The following is a 25,556-nucleotide window of genomic DNA, read 5'->3' as shown; positions in this document are numbered from 1 at the left end:
AATTGGCAGGGCTGCACTGTGCTCATCTGCACATTGAAGACAAATTAGTCCAATACTAATGACCAAACACACTGGTAATAAGACAGACATGGTGGCTAACATCCATGACCCTTTACTCATTATTCTTTGCCATTTGTTTTACATGTTTGTACCTAGAGAGATTGTTTAAATTTGTGGAAACTGTCCACTGAATATATTATCAGGAAACAAACTACTCTTCCAAGTGACACACAAAAAAGAGATGCTGGGTAAAGCAACAAGACTTGAGGAGAGGGGAAAAAGAACTGGTGTCCTGTGTTTCTAGGTAAGGGAAGGGAAATGGATAATCTGAGTAATATCTTCTCAGTTACTGATGCAGAAGTCTTCAGACGGGATTCTGAGCAAATTCTTGATCCACCTTAGTTTTCTGCTCCTCGTTCTTCAAATTGCAAAGAGGAATTGGATGTGAAAAATGAGTACTTTTTTTCCCTGAACTTCTTGAAAATTAAGAAACACACATAGATAATCCTTGGGTGGTAAGAATAAAAAATCATAATGCCACAGAGAGAAGAAATGACAAGAAACATAAAATACACAGACCTGTAGAAAGTAAATGTGAAAACCTAGAAGAAATGAAATATTTCCTATGAAATATAAATTATCAGAATTAATCCAAGTAGTGAATATTTTGAACCAAAGATATTGGAAAAGCAATTAAAAATCCTACCTCTAGAAAAGAAGGCCTCAGGACCAAAAGATTTCTCAGCCAAGTTTCATCTAATCTTTAACATAATTTCAATGATCTCTTATTTAAACAATTCCAAAGTGTAGGAAAAGATGAAAAGTTCCCCAATTCATTCTAAGAAACACGTATTGCTTTCTAAAAACATTTTATTCAAGTATAATATACATACAGAAAAGTGTACATAAGTGTAAATTAGATGAATTTTAATGAACTAAATAATCCAACATAAACAAGCACCCAGATAAACAAAATATTACCAGCACTGCAGAAGTCCCCCTCAGACTCTCTTTCAGACACTATCTCCTCCTCTACCTCTCACTGAAGATAACCACTCTCCTGACTTCTAACAGTTAACATAGATTATTAGCTTTGCCCATTTTTGTACTTTATATAATGGAAAGCATACCGTATTCTTTTATAGCTGCCTTTTTAGGCTCAACATAGTGTTTCCAAGATTCATCCATATGTTGCATGTACTTATAAACTGTTCATTCTCGTTGCTGTGTAATATTCCATTGTATGAATACTAAAATGTATATCTATCCATTCTACAGTAAATGGACTTTTAGGTAGTTCCTGGTTTGAAGCTATTAATGTTGCTATAAACATTCTAAAACATATCTTTTGGTGTACATATGTGCGCATTTTATTGTGTTTGCCCAGAAACAGAATTACTAGATTTCATATGTTCACTTCATAGATTCATCAAAATGGTTCTCCAACATGTCTGAATAAATTTGCATTCTCATTGGCAGTGAGTGAGTGCGCCTTCTGATTAGTCACACATTTTGTTAGCCTGCATAATTTTTTACACCTAATAAAAAGTCCACTGAAGAAACCTATAGACCAATTTCACTTAGGAATATGCATGCTAAAGTTTTAAATAAAATATTAGCAACTGGAAAACTGATTTATAAAAGAAAGAGTAACACATTATGACCAAGTAGGTTTTATTCCAAGAAGACAAGAGTGGCTTAATGTCAGTAACTCCACAAACAATCTAGCTAGCCAACCAACAGATTAAAGGACAGTAACACAAAACCACATCAAAAAAAAAAAAAAAAAAAAAAGCTGAAAAGGCATTTGATAAAATTCAGCAACTAGTTCTATTAAAATCTCTTGGTAAAACAGTAAAGAATTTATTTAAATAAGATCATTTATCAAATAGCAACACAAACATTCAAAATAGCTAAATATGCAAACTATTTCAATTAAAATCAATAGCACTAGAGATGCCTGCTCTCACCATTATCACTTAACACTATAATGGAGTTTCTAGACAATAAAGATTCTTTCAGAAGAAAATAATCTTTCAAACACTGGAAAAAAGTTATGTTTATGATTGTGTGAGAGTATCATTATATTTCCGACTGTCATTACTATATTTCTAAAAATCCCAAGATACTGTAGTGAAAACTTCTGGAATTAATGAGAAAATGTGGTAAGTATATCTAATAAATGTGTTGTATACAAGGTAACCACGCACACACAAATAGGCTTTTTATTTATAATAAGCCTTTAGAAATGGAAATGGAAAAAAATCCATTCTCAATAATGACCAAAAGACTAAGAAACAAGACTACATTTAATAAAAAAAAAAAAAAAGACACAGGACTTAAGTGAAGAAAAGTCTCAAATCTTAATCTTACTAATGATATAGACAAGATCTAAGCAAACAGAAAATGATACAATTTTGTTAGTTCTTAGAAGACAATACCAATATGTCAAATTTCTCAAAATTAATCTTTAAATTTAATGCAGTTTCAATCCCTAGTTGTTTGAAATGATCACAAACTTAAAATTCCTGATAATAACCAATAAAGGTAGTAAAAAGAACAGTAGCCAAGAGTAGGGGTGGGACAAAGCTCTGTTAGGCCATTTTATAAAGCCACTGTATACAAACATAAAGTCACCATAATTAAATCCATGATATTGCCATAATAAAGAGTACTGTAAGTGAAACAGCATAGTATATTGAGAAATCTCATTATATATGAAAAATTAATATATGACAAAGTCGGTATTTCACTTCATTGGAAAAAGATAATTTAGCAAGAAGTGCCGGAGCAAATGGCAATCCACTTGGAAGAAAGTAAAGCTGGATCCAAAGCTTGCATTCTATACAAAAACAAATTCCAAATGGAGTAAAGACAAATGTAAAAAAACACTAACAACAAAAACCAAGAATAAAATGCTAAGCCATTCTAGAAGACTACACATGCTACCCAGGGGAGAAAACCTTAATCAATACAGAATACTTTGAAATTCTTATATGTCCATATTTTTAACAATAATGTAAGGTTTTGAATGGAAAAAGGTAAATTGACAAATTACAGTTTGGAGAAAATTTGCAAATAATATGATGAAGTGTTTACATATAATGTAGAAAGAACACTTATAATTTTTTTAAAAAGGGGCACATATAAGCACAATGTTAGTAAAAAATGAAGCAGATGAAAAATAAAAATGAGTAAAAATTTTAAATGTGAATAAAAAGATGCAAATATGCAATTCACCTTAAGAGTGAAATCCAAATGGCTTGATTTTCTATGGAAAAAGTACTCACTGATATTAGTGGTCAATAGATAACTTATAAGAGTTGCAAAAACAGTTTGCAACCAATGGTAGAAAGGCTTAATATATGTAATATACAACAATCTCCTATGGACTAAATAAAAAGATAAAAAGGCAAATACTATAGAAACAGGGACATAAATGTAAAAACATAAAAATATGAATATTTGTGGTAGACAGAATTCTAAGATGGCCCCCATGATCTTTGCCCCTGGGTTACTCCCATGATAAAGCTACATTTACAGAGCAAAGGAGTTTGTGGAAGTAATTAAGGTTACTAACCAATAGACTTTAACATACAGAAGTTATCTAGGTGGGCCTACTTTAGGCACATGAGCCCTTTTAAGTAGAGTTTTCTCTGGTTGTTAGAAGAGAAAACACAGAATCAAGTATGAGAAGGATCTGATGAATCTCTGCTAACTTTGAAAATGGCAGGGGAGTAGTGTTACAAGGACTAGAGAGTAACCTCTAAAAGCTGAGAAGAACCTCTGGCTAACAGCCAGCAAGGAAAGAGACCTCCATCCTACAACCATCCTCCAATTGTAAAGTTTGAAATTCGGCCAACAACATGAATGAGCTTGGAAGTGAATTCTTCTCCAGATCATTTAGTTAAGAGCCTAGCCCAGCACACACCTTCATTTCAGCCTTAGTGGACACTAAACAGAGGGACCAGTCAAGCCTGCTTGAAGTTCTAACCTACATAACTATGAGATAATAAATGAGTATTGTTCTAAGCTGCTCAATTTGTAGTAACTTGTTATACATCAAACAAAAACCTAATGCAAAAGGTAACTGAATTATAAATGAAATCCAAATAACTGAAGAACATATGAAAAGTCATATAGATTTACAGGAATCAGGAAAATGTAAATAAAATCATATGGAGAAATCACTGTACACACTACCAGTCTTTTTTTTCTATTTTAAAAAAAAGCTACAGCAGCTACTGCTAGTGGGTAAGGGTATTTTTATACTGTACCTTTGCTGATGAAAACATAAGTTGTCCCAGCCTCTTTTGGGAAAGTCTGTCAATACTCATTAAAATTTTTTAAATCTGCATCTGTCTCAACCCAGCAATCCTACTACAAGGAATCTATTCCATAGAAGTGAAACCATCATAGTCATGAATATATGCCCAGGCACGATTACCATAATAGTGAAAATCTGGTAGCAAAGTAAATGCGCAACAATTATGGAAAAAGTTTAAGACCTCATCATCATCATATTCATCATTAAAAAGAAGGAAAAAACAGCTATAAGATAGACGTGGAGGAATTTCCACCACATATTATTGGATGAGAAAAGATGCAGAGGATATGTATTACCTCATTTATTTAAAGCAAACAGACCTACCAAAAAACTCATTTATATAAGATTGTGTGTGTATTTTAAGGAATGTAAAAGAAACCTATGTATGTACAGACTTGTAAGTTGCTCAAAATACACACTGAATTTTAAAAGCAAGTTATGGAGAACATGTAGAATAAGATAAAACTCCTGTGTACACATATTTGTATGCACATGAATAGAGGTACATATATCACGTTATTCTTACAAGGGCTGTGGGAGTGAAATGGTGTGGTGGGATGTGATTTCTGCTATTGTGTGTCTTCATTACTTATTTAATGCTCTTTTCTGTTGCTCTTTAAGTTTTTAATTACTTAGGTAATTTCTATGGCCAACATGAGGCTCAAACGTAGGACCCCAAGATCAAGAGTTGCATGCTCTTCCAATTGAGCCAGCCAGGCACCCCCTTGTGTTGCCCTTTTAATTAATTGTATTGATTTAGATTGTGTCACTTTTTATGTATTTATTTTTATTTTTTAAAGATTCATTTACTTATTTATTCATGAGAGACACAGAGAGAGAGGCAGAGACACAGGCAGAGGGAGAAGCAGGCTCTATGCAGGAAGCCCGACGTGGGACTTGATCCCAGGACTCCAGGATCACAAGCGCCAAAGGCGGCGCTAAACCGCTGAGGCACCCCAGCTGCCCATGTTTCACTTTTTACATCTGAGAAACATCATTTCCTTTCCCTTTGCTTATCCTTAGCACTTCCCTCTAATATTCTATATTTTTAAACCTATATATTATTCGTTGTTTTCCCCAACTAAATCGTAAGCCACATCAGGTAAAGGATTTTGTCTGTCTGCTGTTGAATGCCAGTACCCGGATGGCCTGGCACATAGCAGGTACTCGAATATTGAGGAAAGTAATGTTTTATGTATAACTTCTTCTTTAGGGCTACTCTTAATGTTCATTTTAAGACCTTACTTCTCCTAAATACCTCATATTCTAGAAGTTATCAGGAGTGTGACAGAAAAACATGACAGGAAGTCTGAATTCAGGGAGGGAATAATTATTATTTGTTGGATGCTTATTACCGCCCAGCATTTTATGTTTTGTATCTATTACCTCAATCGACCAGGCAGATTTATAATCTTTTCATAGATGAGAAGCCAACTCAAGAGTTAGCTTGACTAGTTTCACTGACATTAAATGTCCTGTATCCAGGCCAAAATCCTCTTCTTTCCTTTGTGCTGTACTGATCTTAAAAGAATCGTGTTTTGATCATTAAAAAAGAGATAACAGTTCTTACATAATACACAGGTTTAGCATTGAGAATTGAACATTCTATACACAGAATTCACTTAATGATTTAAGTCATCTGATTGTTCTATATAAATAGTCTGTGTCTAACTTGTTGACTAGCTTACTTCTGAAGCGATTAAGCTCTTCAACTCCAGGCGGCAAGCCACCGGGGCCCTGGCAGAGTGGTAGCAGCAAGCCAAGACAACACAGAGCTCTTCCTGGGACAGTTAATAAATATTTAGATAATTATCATCGACTGTTCTAGACAAAAAAGCAGCCTGAAACCGTCCTGAGGGATTTGTCCTAGATTCTTCAAATTTAAGGCAAGCTCCCCAGAGGAATGCCTTTCTTGACAATCTTCTGCTGGGAGGAGCTTCATACTTCTTTGGGTAAAAAAACAGCCAGTTTGGAAGAGCAGGACTGAGGGTCACAAGGAAAGGGTGCTGGACTTGGCCTGGACCCAAGACAGTCCTGGCAGGTTAAGGTTTTGGACTGCAGGAGCTGCCCGGCAGGGGATCAAAAGCCACTGGGGTGGTGGTCGGAAGGTTGGGGAAAGAAAGGGCACTATTACCGGGTTCAGACACATCTCATTTCCCCCCAGCGTGCTCTGCTCAATTCCAACACAGGCAGGCCTGAAGTGTGCAGCAGCAAGAGGGTGGTGTCTTTGGCATTCTGTTGCCACCTTCCAGGTGACGTCCAAATTCCTCCCTAATTAGGGTGCAGACCTCAATCTTAGGAGCAACTTCACAGATCTAAATACATTTGAGATTGGCTAGGGACTGGCAGAGATGATTTTTTTTTTTTTTTTTTTTTTTGTCTTTGAAGATCTGGATAGAGTTTTGAAAATGTGCTGATTACTCAACCAACAGTTACTGAGCACTTTTTATATGGTAAGGCTAAGTGGACTGTAAGAAAAACAAATGAGGAGTTCATGGACACTGAAGCAAACACATAATCCTAAACTGTTATAGTTTGTTAGGTGACAGTGAGCAATACTTAATATGTAAAATCTGAGTTGAGGATGGCGTAGAATGAAGGCATTCATAAAAAAACTCATCACAACCTGCTCCCTAAACCACAAAAAATCCACAAGATTTTGAAAGATAATATATAATATAAAATAAACACATCTTCCTTGCTAGTCTTTGCACTTCCAAAATAATTTTTAAAAATCACACAAAATGAAGTTTGGGTTTATCTGCAGAGGCAAGCTGTATGTGCCTTGCATACATCAAGAACACAAAACTATGTGGATCTCTTTCAATTTCAAAAGTAAAATCATTTCTGCTTCCAGAAAGCAATGATGTTCCTAAAGAGAAAAAAGATCTGCTTGCAGGGCTTATTTTTTTCTAATTGGAATCATTAGAAGTGCATTCCCAAGTTGTCTCGGTTGTTTAAAAAGGCTGACCAAAATGAATAAAAGCAAGCTTGAATGTTTTAGAGCTGGGAGAAAGCTCAATTCTCCTTTCTTCTGACCCTGAGATCTACAAGGAAACTGAACAGGTACTGTTTCACTGAAAAACAAAGTTTCCACTTAAATGAATTAAGTAGTATTTTAGCAGAAAGTGTGTACTTTCAAAACTCCTGAATGGCAATCGGCAGAATCTAACCCTAAGGCTGATAGCTCGAAGGGGACATTGCTAATTAAGATTATTTATATGGCACTTATTAATTTTAACAATCATACTAGTCTCCATGTTGACCCGCAAACTATGTACAAACATACTGCTTTTCCAGGCAGTCCAAATACAAAGACATTTACCAGTTGTCTAACAAAGCAGTTGAGTACTGTATCAGGAATGTTTTTCATAAATGATTGTCAAAAGATGTGAGAACAATGATTTTTTTCATACACATTGAATGAAATTATTCCCACAGAACATCTGAAATATATGGGCTCAAGTCTAGAAAAATACGCAAATATATTTTTAAATGCTTTTGAGAGCATAGTCAAAATCACTCAAAACGGAACTCATCCTACAAAAATGATTCTCCAATCTTTTCATGAGATAATCACTTGGCTACATAAGAACATTTCTTTCATGTCTTCATTCTGACATGCAAATGGTGTAATATACCTGGGCGCATATTAATATGGCTTCCTAAAATATAATAAAAACTATGTTGTCTGACACTTTACCAGGGGGCCCTAGGACACTTTTGATGTAAAAAATTTTAATTTAGGTAACAGGGACCAATGACAAGCCAGAATTGGAACCATTCACTTTTGTAGGTCAAAAGATCTCAGAGGTCATTGTTGTAGGCCGTTAAAGGAGAAAGGAAGACAATGAGTGGTGAGTCCAGATTACAGGGCTGGCGACTTTTCCTTCTTGGTGTGGTGCTTCTTTGCCACACACTCACCCAAAGTAAACTTTCTGATATTTCTTTTGCTTTAAGGTAAATTAACCTTGTTTATTTATGAAATGTTACTGCCTTGGTCCCACTTCTATCAGAAGTAGCTAGATGTCAGTATACTTTAACATTTCAACACGTCTAAGTCACAAACTGCTTGCTATTACAACTTACACTTAACATAAAATTTTGCTTTCCAGGGCACTTGGGTGGCTCAGTTGGTTACGTATCCAACTTGATTTCTGCTCAGGTCATGATCTCAGGGTCATGAGATCAAACCCCACATCCTCTGCGCTCAGCGGGGAGTCTGCTTGAGACCCTTTCCCTCCGCTCCTCCTCCACTCTCTCTTGCTCTCAAGTAAATAAATCTTTTAAAAATCTTTTTTGCTTTCCATGTAGTTTTTTTCATTAAAGAAAGTTTTTCAGTTTGGAAAATTTCATTTGTGAATGATGGGTTTCTCTTACCATTACCCTTAATTTGATGCTATTATATGAGGTAATTCAAAAATATCTTTGGTTTGAGGTTGGAGATTAGAAAGCTGGTCTATATACTGGATCTTATGAGGGCATGTAAAACTTTGGCACATAAATGAACAATACTAATTCTAGTACTCCAAGTGCTATTTAACAGATGTTTTACTGTGGGTTCTCCTTTACATTACTGGATTAATTACCTCTTTAAAGAGGCACACAGGAAAAGTCAATGTGGAGTTAGCATCTGGACCAGCCTTCAATGTAAGGTGAATGGCTAAATCATCAAGGACAAGAACATTTTCTACAAAATAGGCCGTTCCTGTTAACAGGATATTGCAGATTTTGTTCACTCAAATAGATCTTTCAAGTCTGACTGAGGCCACCATTACCTTCAGTCTAATTAAACAGATAAGATTAAGAAAGGGCTTTAGGTTGTAGGATCTTAGTGAAACAAAGGGAGTCATTCTCTGTATGGTGGATTTTGAACTGTTTGGTTTTGAAAGCATACAAAATATACTAAATTAAAATTTGTGTTCCGGAAAATATGGATTCCAATTTTCAGACCTGCAGGTCTGTGCTTCCCCATAAAACTGGAGTGTCCTGATCATTGTAAGCAACAGGTGTAACTAAGAAGTAACAAGTGGAGGGACGCTTCATGGTTACTGTTTCGATTAAATGATGCTTCCAGATCCTTAGGTGTTCCCGGGGACTACCCTTCTTTGCCACACTCTCACCCAAGGCTCCAGAACAACTCCAAGGCCCCTCAAAACTTCGGTGATGGTCTTGGGAAACCCAATGCAGGTCAGAATATCACTCTGGGGTACCCCAGTGGGTCCACCAAAATATGAAATTTTAGCATTCTCCTACCTTCTGAACTAGATTACTCTAAAATCATTCCAGCAAATGTCTCAATTCTCATTAAAAGGGACAAAAGGGATATCTCTGACACAACTAAAAAATGTGTACATGCTAAAAAAAAATAACACTCATTACTACAGCAGCATACAAAACATCAAGGAACAGCAGATAGTTTCAAGGACACTCAGATTACACATAACATTATGGCTTCAGATTGGAACACAGATTGTGAGTTGTGGGCAGAGAAAGCCTTTGAAAAATAATGTTGATTTGAAGAAGGGGAAGGCTTATGTTTAGTTTGTTAAGTAGCCAAAAAACCCCAAAGATATTAAATTTATATGTGTATAATTTTTTAAAAATATGTAATTGAACACTTGAAAAAATATACATGTCCCTGAAAATATCACTGACGCAATCTTATGGGGTATTTTAATTTTATTGGCTTTCTAAAGGTTCAAACTCTATAATGATAAATTTCTCTACCTTCCTCACAATCAATAACTAGGACTGGGTCATTACTTTGAACTCACATCTACTTTTTCTAATATCCCTTAATTTCTCTGCATGCCTCTTATACCCGCCCCCACCAAACAAAACAAAACAAAACAAAACAAAATCAAGATGTATTAAAATATTTTAACTGCAAATCCACTAGGTTCCAAAATATTTCAATTCATGAGACACCTATAGCACATGATCTATATTTGTACACTTTATTTAAAAACAAATAATACACTTAGAGCCACCAAAAAAAAATAATTAGCTTATCCATACCCTGAATTTACAAAAGAAACTTCTTGCACCACAAAAATTAGCATTTGGATTAATTTACATTAATTGGTATTATAACTAAATTTAAAAATACCTGAAGATCAAACAATCTGGTCCAGGGCTCACCAGTTAGGGGGGTGGGGAATTGAGGGTATAGAGAAAAGAAGTTACTGAGGAATCTGAACTGATGATGCCCTGAAGTCAGCTCTAGTAAACTGAAGTTGAAAAGACATAAAGTAACCAGTAGATTTCAGGATTACAAAGAAGTGGTTCCTCCTAAAAACAGATATTAGATCATATAGTTGGAATGGGTGTAGGGATACTTCTTAATTTGTATTGAAAAAAGTGTGTGGAGAGGGGGGTTGTTATTTGTTTCTCACAAGAGGCAAACTTCAGCCAAACAATGAGAAGAAAGTAGGAAGGGGGGCATGTGGTAGACCGAAGGCTTTCTGACTGCTGATAATACCGAATTTAGCAGATCTGTACAAGTCAACTAAAATACCATTCTCTGAGACATTTTCAGAAAGGAGCTACAAACCAGGGAAAAATCATTCTACATTAACAAGGCACTCACTGGTTCACAGCCTGTTAAAAATCCAGGCAGACATTAAAGTTAATCTAAATTAAAATGAACTTTCTAATTTGCATCAGAAGGATGACAAGCATGTGGTCCCAGTTAAATCAAATCTAAAGCTGGACTAGCAAAGATCCAGAAAATTCTGACCCCTAAGCACCACTTCAGGAATACCCCTATAATAAATAAGTGGAATCTAGGGATCTCTATTTGGCCTAAATTTTTTTTGTTTGTTTGTTTTCTTAAGATTAAGAACAGAAACAAAAATGGAACAAAAGCAAAAAACAAAACTGATGCAATCTGTTAAATACTTTGTCAATCTGATGTCCCTGACACTGACATGGAGGTCCAGCTGGATGATGGATATGGCCAATCAAACTTTCAGTGCTGAAAGTAAAAATGATTCAAATCATTTATGGAGGCCTGTCCTTTGTTTTTAAAGAGGAACATGTTTCCTGGACCTTCCCCTTAAAGGAACTTCTGGAATTGATACATTTCACAAAAATATACATATAATTTCTGTCAGCTACTACTTTTGTACAACCTGAATCCCAGTGTCAAACACGTAAAGTACTACAATTATATAAATAACTAGACAAATAACATAGTAACAAAGGCAACTTCTGAGTAAATAAAATTAATGATTATGTACTTAATAGCCTTGAAATAGCTTTCAAAGAATAAAGCAAGCTGAAGAAAACTGTACTTAGAGCTCTTTTTCTTTGTAACTTCAATAACAGTTTGGCTCTTGGTTGAAAATATCACATATACCAACCACAGATTAACTATATCCACTCACTATCAACCTTAATGATAAATTTTAAGCAATTCTTTCAAAAGAAAACCAAAACTCTATTAAGTCTTTCAATCTGATTTGTGACATCTTAGTTCAATATAACTTAAATGACAAAGCCTGAGAAAAGCACCAACATAGATTTTTAAATTGCATCCAATCATCATTTCAGATGTCATAAAGATTTGCTTTAGTTAAAATGGCAGCAATGACAAAGAGGTAGATATGAAAGATGTCATTTAAACACTACTCTTAGGTGGTATTTTAACTTTTAACTAGTTCAGGTATCTAAAAATAATTTTTACTAGCTGAATCTTCATCACATAAGAATTTCATGGCATGCTTTGAAGGGAAATATATGAAGTACTAAAAAAGAGGGCCTTTAGAAAGTACATTTTTAAAAAAATTAATTTACTTAGCCAACATTTGATGAGATCCCATAATTTTGGTGAACCGAATTTCTCCTTTTACCTGAACTTAACTACAGTGAAAGAATATTTTCCTCTCTACTGAAATTTCTAGGAATTCACATTCAAAATCCTTGGAAAGTACATGTGGTGCTCAGAAGAGCACAAAGACAACGCATGAAATGTCCCCTGAAATCCTAGAAGTTGAGCAGATACACTGAAGACACTGATGGTCACAAATCAGGACCGTCACAGATTGGCAAACACACACCCACACTTACACATACACATACACACACACACACACACACACACAATTTCTCTCGCATAGCCCCCCGCCCCCCCAACTCAATCCTCATCCTCACTGTAAGGCTGCATTTGTATTTTATTTTAAAGGCACCTCTCATTCTCTAGCTATTGCCTTCTTGATGATATCTGTTTTGTTAAAAATCCTGAATGTTCAATGGAAATAGTTCAGTACTGAGAATGGAATATTTTTCAATTCACATTTGAATAGCCAGGTTTTCTTACATTCAGATTTTAATAAACTAGAATGACAGTCTTTAAAACAAGCATGCTAGCCTATAATGAATATAGTATATACAGTAATTTAAACATTTAGAACTATATATTATACTGCAAAAGCAAACAGCACAACACTCATCATACTCATTACCTGCGGTGTACACTATCTCTAAAAACGAAAATACAAAACAGTAAAATGCACCTATGGTTTATATATGTGTGTGTGTGTGTGTGTATGCATGCGTACATACACACATACACACACACACACATATATGAAGTCTATATATATTATATATATTCCTACAATATATATAATATATATTTATAAAATATACATACATTTTAGACATTTTCAAATAAATCTTTATCATTATCTCCAAAACAAATTTATAGCAAGAATACTGAAGGAATGAGAGTCAGATAAACAAAAAATTTTTCACAAATTTCATTATCAGTGATGCAGCATAATTTCCCCCCTTTTAGTCATAACTAAAATGATTATAAAAGCTAAATACTTTGCATAACTAATTATCTGTTTAATGGCAAAAATTGCTAAACTTGTTCAATAGAAAAATACTGAAGGTCATTATATCACTTATGTTAAATATATGTCTAGGGTTCGAGTAGCAAATGAGCTCCATATGACAGTTGGGTTTTGAGAAGGGTGCTGCAAGCTCCCAGAGATGTATCCATAGCATATGAAAATAAGGCAGGGACCCACATCTCCTGCGGATTTTCAGACTATCCCAATACGTTTCATCCAAAATATTTACAAACCAAATGCTATGAAAGCATTTCAATGACTGTTTGAATCTTGAATTTGTTCGTTTTGCGGATTTCTGTTAAATTTTCAATAGGCTGGGAGGAAAATCAGACCCATGTTTATGCTTCTGGCTGGTTGGAAGACAGCTTTGGCTCATTTCTAGGCTGGGATTATACAGTGCTAGTGGAGAAGAATCTGTTTCTGTGTATAGTCTCCAATGGCATGGCACTGGCTTGCTAAAGAACTTTCAACAGTTCCATCATTTGCACTATGGTCTACGTATCTCATGGTCATTTTCCACTCACTAACAGAAAAATTTCAACCATGAGGTATAAAATGAAGGGAAAGAGAATGTCTTGGTTTTGCGAATTTCAGTGACATTAAGTAAAGCAGGCACTGAAGACCTTGGGAGGTAATTAAAGCAGTAACTGGTAGAACAATAGCTTAAACCATCATAAATACGCCAAGTGAGGGCACCTGACTGAATTTTCCAGTATCCTTCTATAAATGTTAGGTTAGCAACACCATTTTTTCACTCAGAACCAAAAGAGGAATGCACCAAATAAAATGTGGAATTTTGTATCTGCATGGGAATAATATAAACATTCACCTGGTAGCTCAAGTCCAGGTCAATTCATTTGATTATACAAAGGAGTCCCTTGAGCCCATTGTTAACCAAAGCACAGATGAAATGGCAAGGTTGCTCTGTCAAAATATTAAAGCATATACAGATCGATATACAGATATCGATGAGGCAAATCCAGCACACATCTTTAAAGAAAATTTGCCTGTATACTGCAAAACTCTAGAGGCAGAAAAGCAGATATTTTAAAGAAAAACTGTCAATTACTATCCATATCACCACCAGAATACATCTTCAAGAAGTAGATATACATGTTATCAGAAGTGTCATTGATATGACAATGGAATATGTAGGGAGAGGAATGTAGGAATTATATTAAAAGATTAAATTCTTTATGGATATGAATTTAAAGGTGAGGAACTATTATACATACATTTTGCTGAAAATTTGGGCATTAGTAATTTATTTCTCATTTCTACATTGGTCTCTGACATTTGGGGTAAACAAGAGAGTGTGAAGACAAGTGAGACAGCTGTAGGGATGATGTCTATATATTCAGTCCAAAGAGTGGGGTCATGGGAATCCCAAGACATGTAGGTCACAGGATAGGTGAGCTCAGGGAAGCCTGGTCCTTTATGACAATATTCTCCAGAAATGATATTGATATATTGCCTATTAAAATACTCTGAGTTTTCCAATTAAGGAATGGAAGAGAAGTAGGGGAAGGGAAAGAGAATGAGAACTCTTTAGCCAAAGTTATGCACCAAACTCTTCCATCCAGATTTCCAGATTCCCCTTATTGAATATATTAATGGAGGACTTCTGGGGTACAAAAGAGTTGCTTTATTTAGTCCAGCAAAGACAGCTGCCTGACATTAACCAAACCCTTTGGGTTGTTAAAACATAATAATTTTAAACTGTTTTTGGTAGATGTCAGATAATTTGAACATGAGAGACAAAGAGCAAGAGGTCATCTGAAGCATGGTTTGTGGGTTTTGACCAATGTGAGTACTCACAGATAACTTCCAACTTTTCAACCACTGAAAGGTCTGATTTCATCGATAGGAGATAACCATTCTGGTACTATAAATATCACATGAATAAAGTGAATTTTAAAATTAACAGAGAGTATTATAAAGATATGCCCTGCCTGCCCTTAAAAATAAACAGAATCTCAAACTTGAATAAGTTAAACCCATTAGTAAAAGCAGACTCTTATCAACTATTCATAATGGTGACTGTTTTTGACAGCTAAACTTTACAATGGTACCAAATCTATTTTCAAAAATGTAATACAATATAGAAATCTGCTTACAAACTAAATATTTGTTTAGTATTTCTGAATAATAATATATTTAACATATTATTGCATTTCTTTTTTTTTTTCCCCTAATAGGTAAAATGCTTTGCCAGGTGCTTTATGTGCACAGATGAAAGGAGAGCTAAATTAAAAACTCATTTTAACACTGCCTGGTCATTACGCACATAGGGGTTAGTACAGCAGATATGGTAAAGATTACTGTTTTGACTACCTAATGTGTTTAACAAGATTCTCAGGGGAGAACTAGGTCTAAATTTCTGTTCTTCCTCCACTCATTCCCAGTCATCAAGCTTTTTAATTATCCCTTATAGCATGCCCTATTTACTCAATAGGGACAGGCTAAACTTATGTTCGCTCAGGCCTGCCTAGCGAATCAGAACAACCTCAGAAATAAAAGCTCCTATTTGGGGGAAAATTTGAAACAGTTTTCAGGCTCACAGATTCAGCTGAGCTTGCAGCAACCTGAACAAACCTTAGTTTTAGAAAACAGTATACGAATTGCAAAACTATACTTTAACAAATGTTCTCTGTGCTCCTTCAGCAGAACAAAAGGGCAGGAAAGGTTGATTCTTGCCCTGGTCTTCTGTATCTCTTTTGTGCAGTTGATTATTTATAAAGAGCTAGAAGGTGAAGATGATGCATTGTGTCATACAAAGACTTTAGCTAGTGCATCAGCCCCAGCACTGGCTATATAGCATTTGGATGGATGGAAAGCTACATCATGAATTGATTCTTCAAACTTTTTCCGATGAGCTGTGAACTCTTGGATACATGTCTTACTTTCTAGGTTCCATAAACGTATTGAACAGTCATGACCTGCATCAAAAGGAAAAAAAATAAAAGAAAAGAAATTGAAAGGAAATATTACATTAACATGAAAATAATAAGGATAAATAAGTAATCCATAGTTGATGTACTTACTGCCAGACATCAAGTACAAGCCATTAGGATCAACTGCTAGACTTGTAACAGCTTCTAGGTGGGCTACCATGGAGTGGATGAGTTTGCCTTTGGAAAAAAGAGATTATTGCTCTTTATTAATAGTTTTCCTTATCCTGAAATATATGCCAGCTACCACATTACACTGATTTCTCCAGTCACCTCTCTGAATACTTACTGCATTAATAGCTTTTTCCATCACAGCTCAACAATGTGTCTCCCTCCCCACTCTAGCCATGGTAATGAAGAAAAACAAAAGCTCAAATTTCAGATTATATTTGTGTCTTCCAAATAACAATATAAAAGTTAGTCATTTGTACACAAATATTCTTTGAGTCATGTTCATTAACTCAGACATTACTAAACAGCTACTTTGCATCCTTTAGCTACAGGTAAATTATATGGGTTGTGAGAACAGAAGAGAATGAGACAAAGATAAAGGAACAGAGAAAATCTGGCCACAGTTTTGGTGGAAATAACATATAGGAAGGGATTAAAATATTAAATTACTCATCACTCACAGCTAAGCAAAGTCAGCAAAAGTCAACAGTAGATACTCAGGTAAATTTGGCTGATAATATGGAGTGTTCTCCTATCAACACAGCTCTTCAGGAATTTCTTTTAAACTGGTGAAATGCAATTCAATAAAAAAATGGGAAAGCCCACACATCCTAATTCAAATCAATCAGAACCAGACAGTCAATCAAGTTAACCAAATGACTTGGGTTTCCAACTCCAACACTAAGGCTATGCAAACACTGAACAATTTTATTTTTTTTTCTTTTTTTTTTTCACTGAACAATTTTAAACAAAATATGATAGAATGATCATATGCCTCTACTTCCAACATGTTTCTACTTTTTCCCCAATATATTCACAGCAAGAGATCAGTTTTATTGCTATTTGAATGACCTTTTCATTGTGTCCCTATTCATAACCTTGACTCTAGGGACAAAACATAGTATCTACTTATTAAATAAACCAAGATGATTCTATATAGTACCATGAAGACTAGTTCTTAGCAGATTTGGACAGATTAAACAGAAATTGAGCTGGGAGTGTCTATATCTGTTTTCATGCCTACTCTTGGACTATGCAGCCACTAAGAGACACCCAAATCAGCGTACTTATAGTGGGGTTTGTGTTTTTTTGTTTTTTGTTTTTGCTTTATCACTGATCACTTTGCAAAACACTTACCTGTATTGTTATCATAGAATTTGATGTGCCTGTCTTCATGAGCAGTAATGCTGATGGGAAGAGTGGGATGGCTGATGACTCTATTTATTTGGCAGGAAGAACTGGCTGCAAAAAAGAAAAAAAGAGCAACAAAGTTAGTCAAAACTACTAATTTCTTCACACAAGGGAACTGAATACTCACCTAGGAGACTAAAAAAGTAAATGATTTGACTTTAATTTGTTTTTAGTTCATTTATTCTGTGACTATTTATAATTTTAATGTTTTAGAAAAGAACTGCCTGAGCAATACCATACTAACAAATATAGAAGTACCCACAAATGAGAATTTTCTTTTCCACCTGCAATCAATGGGGGCCACCCAGGCTTTAGCCTAGGGTCACTGACCTATCTCATTCTCTGATCATCTGCAATACTTCTACTGCTTTAATAAAGTTCCATCATTACTTACATGTAGACGATACTCAAATTTAAATCTCCACCTTTCTAGATACAGAGCATTTTTTTTTAAGATTTTATTTATTTATTCATTCATGGCAGACACAGAGAGAGAGAGAGAGAGAGGCAGAGACACAGGCAGAGGGAGAAACAGGCTCCATGCAGGGACACTGATGTGGGACTCGATTCCGGGTCTCCAGGATCACACCCCAGGCTGAAGGCGGCGCTAAACTGCTCGGCCACCGGGGCTGCCCGATACAGAGCTCTTTATCACATAGTTATCATCTGAAGACAAATATGACAAAGAGAGCTTCTGACCTCTTCAATTTCTTTCTTGTAATAGAAATGGTCATCGGGGCAGCTGGGTGGCTGAGTCAGTTGTGTCCAACTCTTGATTTTGGCTCAGGTCATGATCTCAGGGTGGTGAGATTTAGCGCTGTGTCAGGCTCAGTGCAGACTCTGCTCGAGATTCTTTCTCTCTCCCCCTCCTCCTACTCCTCCCCCAAAACTTGCGTGTGCACATGTGCACACACTCTCCCTCTAAAATAAATAAAATCTTAAAAAAAAATAGAAATGGTCATCATTTAACAGTCTATCATGTTTGGAATCTTAAAACAGCATCCTGACTATTATGTGCACTATATAGTAACTTTAAAGAATTTCAATTATATGCACAATGGGACAGGCAGGCCACATGTCCTTAGGTCCTTATCACAGTGTATGAACCAAGGTCTAGAAAAAGTTGTGACTCCCCCAAAATCATGTGACAAAGTCAGTACCAATATTAGATGGCTCATGCAAATCACACTGCTGCCAAAAATGGTACCTAAACTATCACAGGCCCTTCTGAAAGTCTTTCATCAAAAGGAAATCAATCATTAAAAAACCCTTTTAATTAGTAAGTTTTGTTAAGACCCTTTTTTTTTTTTTTCAAGGAAAAAACTATATATAAAGGTAACACTAAAGATATGTCAAAGTTAAAATAATCATGTCATGGTCCAGGGAGAGGAAGGGATGACCTTATTATAAAGCATATTATTGGGAGATCTGGCAAATTTGAATATAAATGATAATTTTAGACAATAGCATTTTGTTACTGTTAAATTTCCTGATTTTGATTATATGCTATGTCAAAAAAAGAATGTCTTTTTTTTTTTTTAAAGATTTTATTTATTTATTCATGAGAGACACAGAGAGAGGCAGAGACATAGGCAGAATTCTGGAGAAGCAGGGCCCTCACAGGGAACCTGACGTAGGACTCGATCCCCGAACTGGGATCATGCCCTGAGCCAAAGGCAGACCCTCAACCGCTGAGCCACCTAGGCGTCCTGACAATGTCCTTATTCTTAGGAATTACACGCTAAAGGCTCTAGGGCTCTACACAGTGTTATGATGTCTCTTAAGTGGTTCAGAATCTAAAATTATATACATATACAGAGAATGATAAAGCAAATGTCACAATGTGCAAAATGCTAAAAACTGAATCTGGATGAAGGGTGGCTAGTGGCTAGTTTTTGTACTATTTTTGAAGCTTTTCCAAATACTTAAAATTATTTCCAAAAAGAGATACAATTTTTTAAATCTTAGAATAGTTATTATGAATTTATATTCACATAATGGAAAATATAGATAATTTTGGTAAAAATAGCTGTAATATTAAGTGTACTCTATTGGATTTTCTTTTGGTTCCTAAAAATATGACATCTTAAAAACTGAAGACAGTCTTTTCCCAGTGTTAATGGCAAGGGGCCATCCAGCCTGTTACGTAAGAATAAAAAAGAACAGTCATTGACCATGTAGAGTAAGCTCTGGGTCAGTTATACTCAATTTAAATGGTCCTAAACAAAAAGTTTAGTTTCAAAAGTCAGCCTAGATTTTTACCCCCTCTGGAGATAACACACCATTGAGCAATATCCTCTGTAAGATCTAGCAGGAAAGTAACAACAGAAAAAAAAATACTTTAAGGAAAATATCCCATGTATTCTGAGAAAGAGGTTTCTGAGAATTGTGTTGTGATCTAGAAAATAATTATGATAGAAATCAAAAGATGGAAGCAGGTAAAAGAGTTTTTATTTAATAATACCTTTAAGGACATGTCTCCATTTAATGGTATATCAGACAAGTAAGCAAAATGCAAAGAACACTAGAAATCAATTGAAGGCCTACAAGCATCATTCTAACAATGAATCTAAATCCTCCAAGTATTCATATTCAGCTCACAACTTAGAAATGCTTTACTTTTCACTGGATCAAAAGTACTCAATTACCTGCTTCAACTACCTATGATGAGTTTTTCAGTCAAATCACCACTGACATTAAAGAATAGAAAGCTAGTTTATTCTGATTTTCAAAACAAAAATCCTTCACCCTTTTAAACTCTATAAGAAATTTACTTTCACCTTGAAACATGTTTTTGGTCAGAACTTTAATTAAAAAAAATACCTGCTAAATTCCAGAAAAGAACAATGTAGTCAAATATAAATAGGGGTAGTCATGGTAGAAAGGAATAAAAGACTAAATTAAATCTGCTTTATACAACTCTAAAGTAATAAAACTGATAATTTAGGAAATGTCAAGACATATTATAACTCAAAATAATTATCAATTACTCCAATAATGCTGCCTTTGTTCAAAACATCTTTGGCAGTTTTCTTCAGAAAATGTTTCCAGTATAGGGCAAAAAGATCTATGACTTTATAGTCATATGCTTTAGGGATAAAATGGGATTGCCTAGCTCAGTTTATCCATCTCATCCACCAGACTTGACGTCTTTTTAATTTATAGCAGTCATTAAAAATCAATTATTTACCACTCAGGACATCCAAAGAATAGACCAATCTCGAGGTAATTCCAAAAACACTCACATTTTTCTTAGTTTTATATTTTTTTCTGTATTTTACTCCTGTAACTTTAGGTCATATATTTAAAACGGCTTTAAATTTACTGAGAGCCTAAAACTTGTATTTCTTGGCAAAAGAAATTCTCTTATTCCTATTCCATAATCTCATATTTTTTGTCTCTCTCTTTTACATCCAAATAGTTCAAAACTCTATTAATGTCTACTTCCCAAACAATTCTCACAGGACCTCAGGAAAGAACAAAGGACAATGGACTGGGAAGAGAAAACGAAGAAAGCCAAAATGGAATGAGGGAAATTTTTGAGAGAAAAGGAGTAGAGGGAGAGAGAGACAGACACACACACACAAGAGAAATTTTTGAGAGAAAAGGAGTACAGGGAGAGGGAGAGAGACATACACACACAGAGAGACATGTGCACACTGCAGTAATTCTTTTTAAAGCTAGATCTCAGACTAAAACAGTACCTGTGTACACAGCTTTCTTTATCAACTGCAACCTAAACTATCACTGCCTAGATGAAGCCTAAAGATAGAAAGCAATGGTTAAAAAAGCCAAAAACCAAAAAGACTCTTCTTCACAATCTGAGAAATTATTTCCTGATTTTCTAGTATCCAATAAGAAGCTCCATATTTGAGATTCTGAAAGGCAAAACTTGATCTACATTCTAATCAGGCTGTGTCAAATTACATTACTAATAAAAAATTAAGTTCTAATAGGCTATGTCAAATTACATTATTAATACAAAATTAAGTTGATTTAGAAAATGAAACTGAGAAATGAAAAAGACTTATTTTATATTCAGAATAAATATTATTTTCTTCAAATAGAATTGAAAACTAATCATTTGGTATAAAATAAAACTTGACTTCTCTTTGGAATAGCTCAATTGCTATTCCAAATAGTTCAGTTACAAATGTGCATAAACAGCCCAAAGTCTTAAAATCAACTGTGTTCTGTGATTTAAAAGGCAGAACTCTTTATAATAACAAGTATTTTTTGTAGTTGACTCTGGCAGTTATGATTCTGATAAAACTTAAAGTTTTGATCCAGGGCAGCCTGGGTGGCTCAGTGGTTTAGCGCCACCTTCAGTCCAGGGCATGATCCCGGAGACCCGGGATGGAGTCCCCTGTCGGGCTCCCTGCATGGAGCCTTCTTCTCCCTCTGCCTGTGTCTCTGTCTCTGTCTCTCTCTCTCTGTCTCTATGAATAAATAAATAAAATCTTAAAAAAAAAAAATTGATCCAAACGAAGACTAAGTTGGAATACATACCTGAATCTGGGTTGGATTCTAAAGTGAGAATGCGCTGTTGCGTTTCCATGTTAAAGATGCTTGTATATCCTTTGCTGAATGATGCTACCATATGGCTTGGGTCACTGCTCACCAGATCCACAGAGGCAGGGATTCCCAATTCTAAGAGATGCAAAACATATTCAGAGAATGGCGTTCAGAGGATCTACTTGAAAATGTCCTTATTAATATAGCAAAAAAAATAGTCACGAGATTTCCTTAAGAATTAAAGAAGACTCAACATTAGAATAAAAATTAACTCATAGCCATTCAATGGAGATTACTTCTTTTGTTACTTTTAGCCCTATTTTATTGTTATTACCTGTTCAGCAGGTCTTCTACCTGTTACTCAGCTAAAATATTAATAGAATTCAAGCCTTAACTAAGTAAATAAATGGAAAACATGTATGGACTACAAGTTTTGTTGCTTCCACCTAACCTGAGGTTTAAAGCCGCATCGTGGAAATTCTTTATTTTAAAAGCCTATTTCTTATTAGAAATTCTAATTTCAAAGTATTATTATTATTATTATTGTTATTGTATGTAGAATCATACAAATATCAGAGGCAGGCAATTCATCAGAACCCTGAGGGATAAAGAAAGTATTTTTTTATCTATCATTTAGAATATGGTAAAACTTGGTTAAATTTGGAGTGTATTTATAAACAGAATAGAATATGTATACATAAATATATTGGCTCAAAATCTAAAGTAAGGAAACAGTTCAAAAATGTGTATGTTACAGAAGAAGATATATTAATGGCTAATGAGTACACAAAAAGAGGCTCAAAATAATTAGCCACCGAACTAATGCAAATTAAAACCACAATGAAATACTGCTAAGAACCCACCAGAATGGCTAAAACTAAACATACTGACAACACCAGATATTAATAATTAAGGATGTAAAGCAACTGAATTCTCACACATTGCTGTCAGTGATATAAAATGGCAAAACCACTTTGGAAATTGGCTTGGCAATTTCACATAAAGATAAATGCATAATACCACTTCTAATACCCAGCAATTCTACTTTTAGTTCTTTATTAGCTCATAAAAAATACATTAATGTTCATTGTAGCTTTGATCATAATAGTCAAAAACTGGAAACAACCCACATGTCCATCAAGAGGTAAAGAAACACATACACTGATTTAATGAAATACTATTACACATAAAAATACTTACTAGAATATGGATGAATCACAGAAACATTATAGAGTAAAAAGTCAGATACAAGAAGAGTATACATTGTATGATTTCATTTATATGAAATTTTAGAACAGATAAAACCTATCTATGATGAAAGAAATCACAGCCCTGACTGAGAACAGGAAGAGGGACTGGGAAGGACACAAAGAAACTCTAAAAAAGTGAAAGAAATGTTCTAGACTTTGATAGGTGGAAAAGTGATGTACCTGTCAAACTCAATAAAATGTATCCTTAATATCTGGCTTTTACTGTATATAAATAATATCTCGATTTTTTAAAACAATTTTTAATGTGTGCTATTTCACCAAATACTGTGCTTTTAAGAATCACTAAGTTGGAAATTCAAGCAAATATACTTTCATTGCTTAAACACACCCCTTAAAATTAAACTTAGACTGTAACAGCTTGTAGAATCATTTACCTACTTATTTGCTTGTTATTGGATTAGATTTTTATAAAAGATTCATTAGAATAATTTTTTAAAAGTATGTACCTTGATTATCATTAAATACACTAAGGGCTGGAGCAACCTCAGTTGTATTCCATAAACGGAGAGTGCCATCTGCTGAACAGGACAACAAACGCTGATGTGCTGCACTGTAAGCCAAGCCCCAGACTGCATCAGTGTGACCCAGCAGAGGGCCTCTTAAAACAGAAGGATCTGTACAAAACAGCAAGAATGCAAAGTCAAGAGAAAAAAAAAATCATAATGGTACTTAGGTCCCAGAGAAACTAAATATACAGAAAAAAGAGTACCTGAGAACAGTATAAAACATGCTTTCTAGTTTCTAGTATTCTTCTGAAATGCAGCTATAAACAGAAATAGGCTTGGAAATATGAAAATGTAGAATCTAGAGTTTATAAGTTAAAATTTTAAAGTATATATTTCTCTCCTTAAAAAAATTAGGTATTTCCCTCACTTCTCCCTTTTTTTCTATTTGTTTAGATTTTTTAAAAGGCAGTTAACACACATCACGTGAATTTTATCTACCTTCAGCGAAGCCACCACTCTTCCCTAAGGAAGTGAAGAGGGATCCCTTCCTCCCCTGGGCTCTCTCAGGCCACTTCTACTTTTGTCCCTTCTTACTATGAATGGTGGTTATTCCTGGGAGCACCAGACCTCTGCTATTCCTAGTGGACAGGAACTGAGGCCTAGAGGAACCCCCAAATCCTCAAACAGTAATAATGTGTATAATAGGGAAGGAGTAGGAGGAAGGAGGATCACTTACCACCGTTTCATAATAAAAGTCAAACTGGAAACTTTATTACTCCTCACGGTGACTCTATGAAGCAGTACTTTCATGATGGCTCACACATTAGGCTTAAAATGTCAATAATGTTATCTGTCCTCTAGCCTCTCTCTGTCATACCATAAAATATTTATTGAAGACACAATGTGTCAGGCATGATGCTAGGTGCTGGGGCCACCCAAATAACTAAGACACAGTACTATCTTTGTCTCAAAAGACTCTGTGGTAAGTACAATAATCGTGACAGACACCAGTTTCCATGGAGAGTAACTGGAGTGAGTGAGAGCTTCCTGGGGAGAATGGCACCTCAAATATATAGCCATTGGCCACTCAAAAGCTAGAGGGAACCCACTGCTGGCAAAGAAGGCAGTACCAACAAAATCATGAGGGCAGAAAGGACATGTGAGGGAATTTATCAGCATTACTGAAGCATGAAGTTTAAGGCAGGAAGTAGAAGAGATGCAAGTAACTAGATTAAGGTAGGATTTCTTTTTTTTTTTTTAAGATTTTATTTATTTATTCATGAGAGGCAGAGAGAGGCAGAGACATAGGCAGAGGGAGAAGCAGGCTTCCTGCGGGGGGCCCCATGCGGAACTCGATCCCAAGACCCTGGGATTACGCCCTGAGCCAAAGGCAGATGCTCAACCACTGAGCCACTCAGGTGCCCCTAAAGTAGAATTTCTACAACATATTAAGGTACTTGGAAATTATTCTGTAAGCAAAATGAACCACTGAAGGGTTTTCGAGGAGCAGTAGGTTTAAGTATTTAATATGGTAGCTATCACTGTAGTGCAGAAGACAGACTGGAGAGAATCAAGATGAAGGCAACAGGACTGCTTCAGTAGACTGGGAGAATGATGATGTAGACCCAAGAGAGGACAGTGGTAAAAGAGGCAAAACAGAAAGGGTAAATTCAAGAAATATTTAGGGGGTAATATAAAAAAGACTAGGTAATTAATAAGGTGTGGATAGTAAACAGAACAAGACAAAAAGGATAACTTGTAGGTTTCTAGTTTGGGTAATTTTGGTGGTGCCACCACTAATAAAGAATATATGGGAGAAG

At 35.2% G+C, this 25,556-nt stretch overlaps 1 protein-coding gene across 3 annotated transcripts in view; it reads right to left on the bottom strand.

Annotated features, from left to right (window-relative positions):
• Positions 1 to 10,273: 10,273 nt before the first annotated feature.
• The window catches only part of STRN (striatin), a 96,145-nt gene continuing 80,862 nt past the window's right edge, over positions 10,274 to 25,556 (bottom strand). For all 3 annotated transcript variants that reach the window (XM_072770539.1, XM_072770538.1, XM_072770541.1), the window contains 5 exons: positions 23,737 to 23,904; positions 22,014 to 22,154; positions 17,451 to 17,555; positions 16,236 to 16,322; positions 10,274 to 16,130 (listed from right to left, as the gene is read on the bottom strand). In XM_072770539.1, coding sequence (XP_072626640.1) covers positions 15,961 to 16,130; positions 16,236 to 16,322; positions 17,451 to 17,555; positions 22,014 to 22,154; positions 23,737 to 23,904 — 671 coding nt within the window. In that variant the 3' untranslated portion in view covers positions 10,274 to 15,960. The remainder of the gene's footprint in view (positions 16,131 to 16,235; positions 16,323 to 17,450; positions 17,556 to 22,013; positions 22,155 to 23,736; positions 23,905 to 25,556) is intronic.

Source organism: Canis lupus, chromosome 12, assembly GCF_048164855.1.
Source record: "Canis lupus baileyi chromosome 12, mCanLup2.hap1, whole genome shotgun sequence".
NCBI lineage: Eukaryota > Metazoa > Chordata > Mammalia > Carnivora > Canidae > Canis > Canis lupus.
The sequence above is the reverse complement of the archived record's forward strand: the minus strand, read 5'-3'. Positions and strand labels throughout refer to the sequence as shown.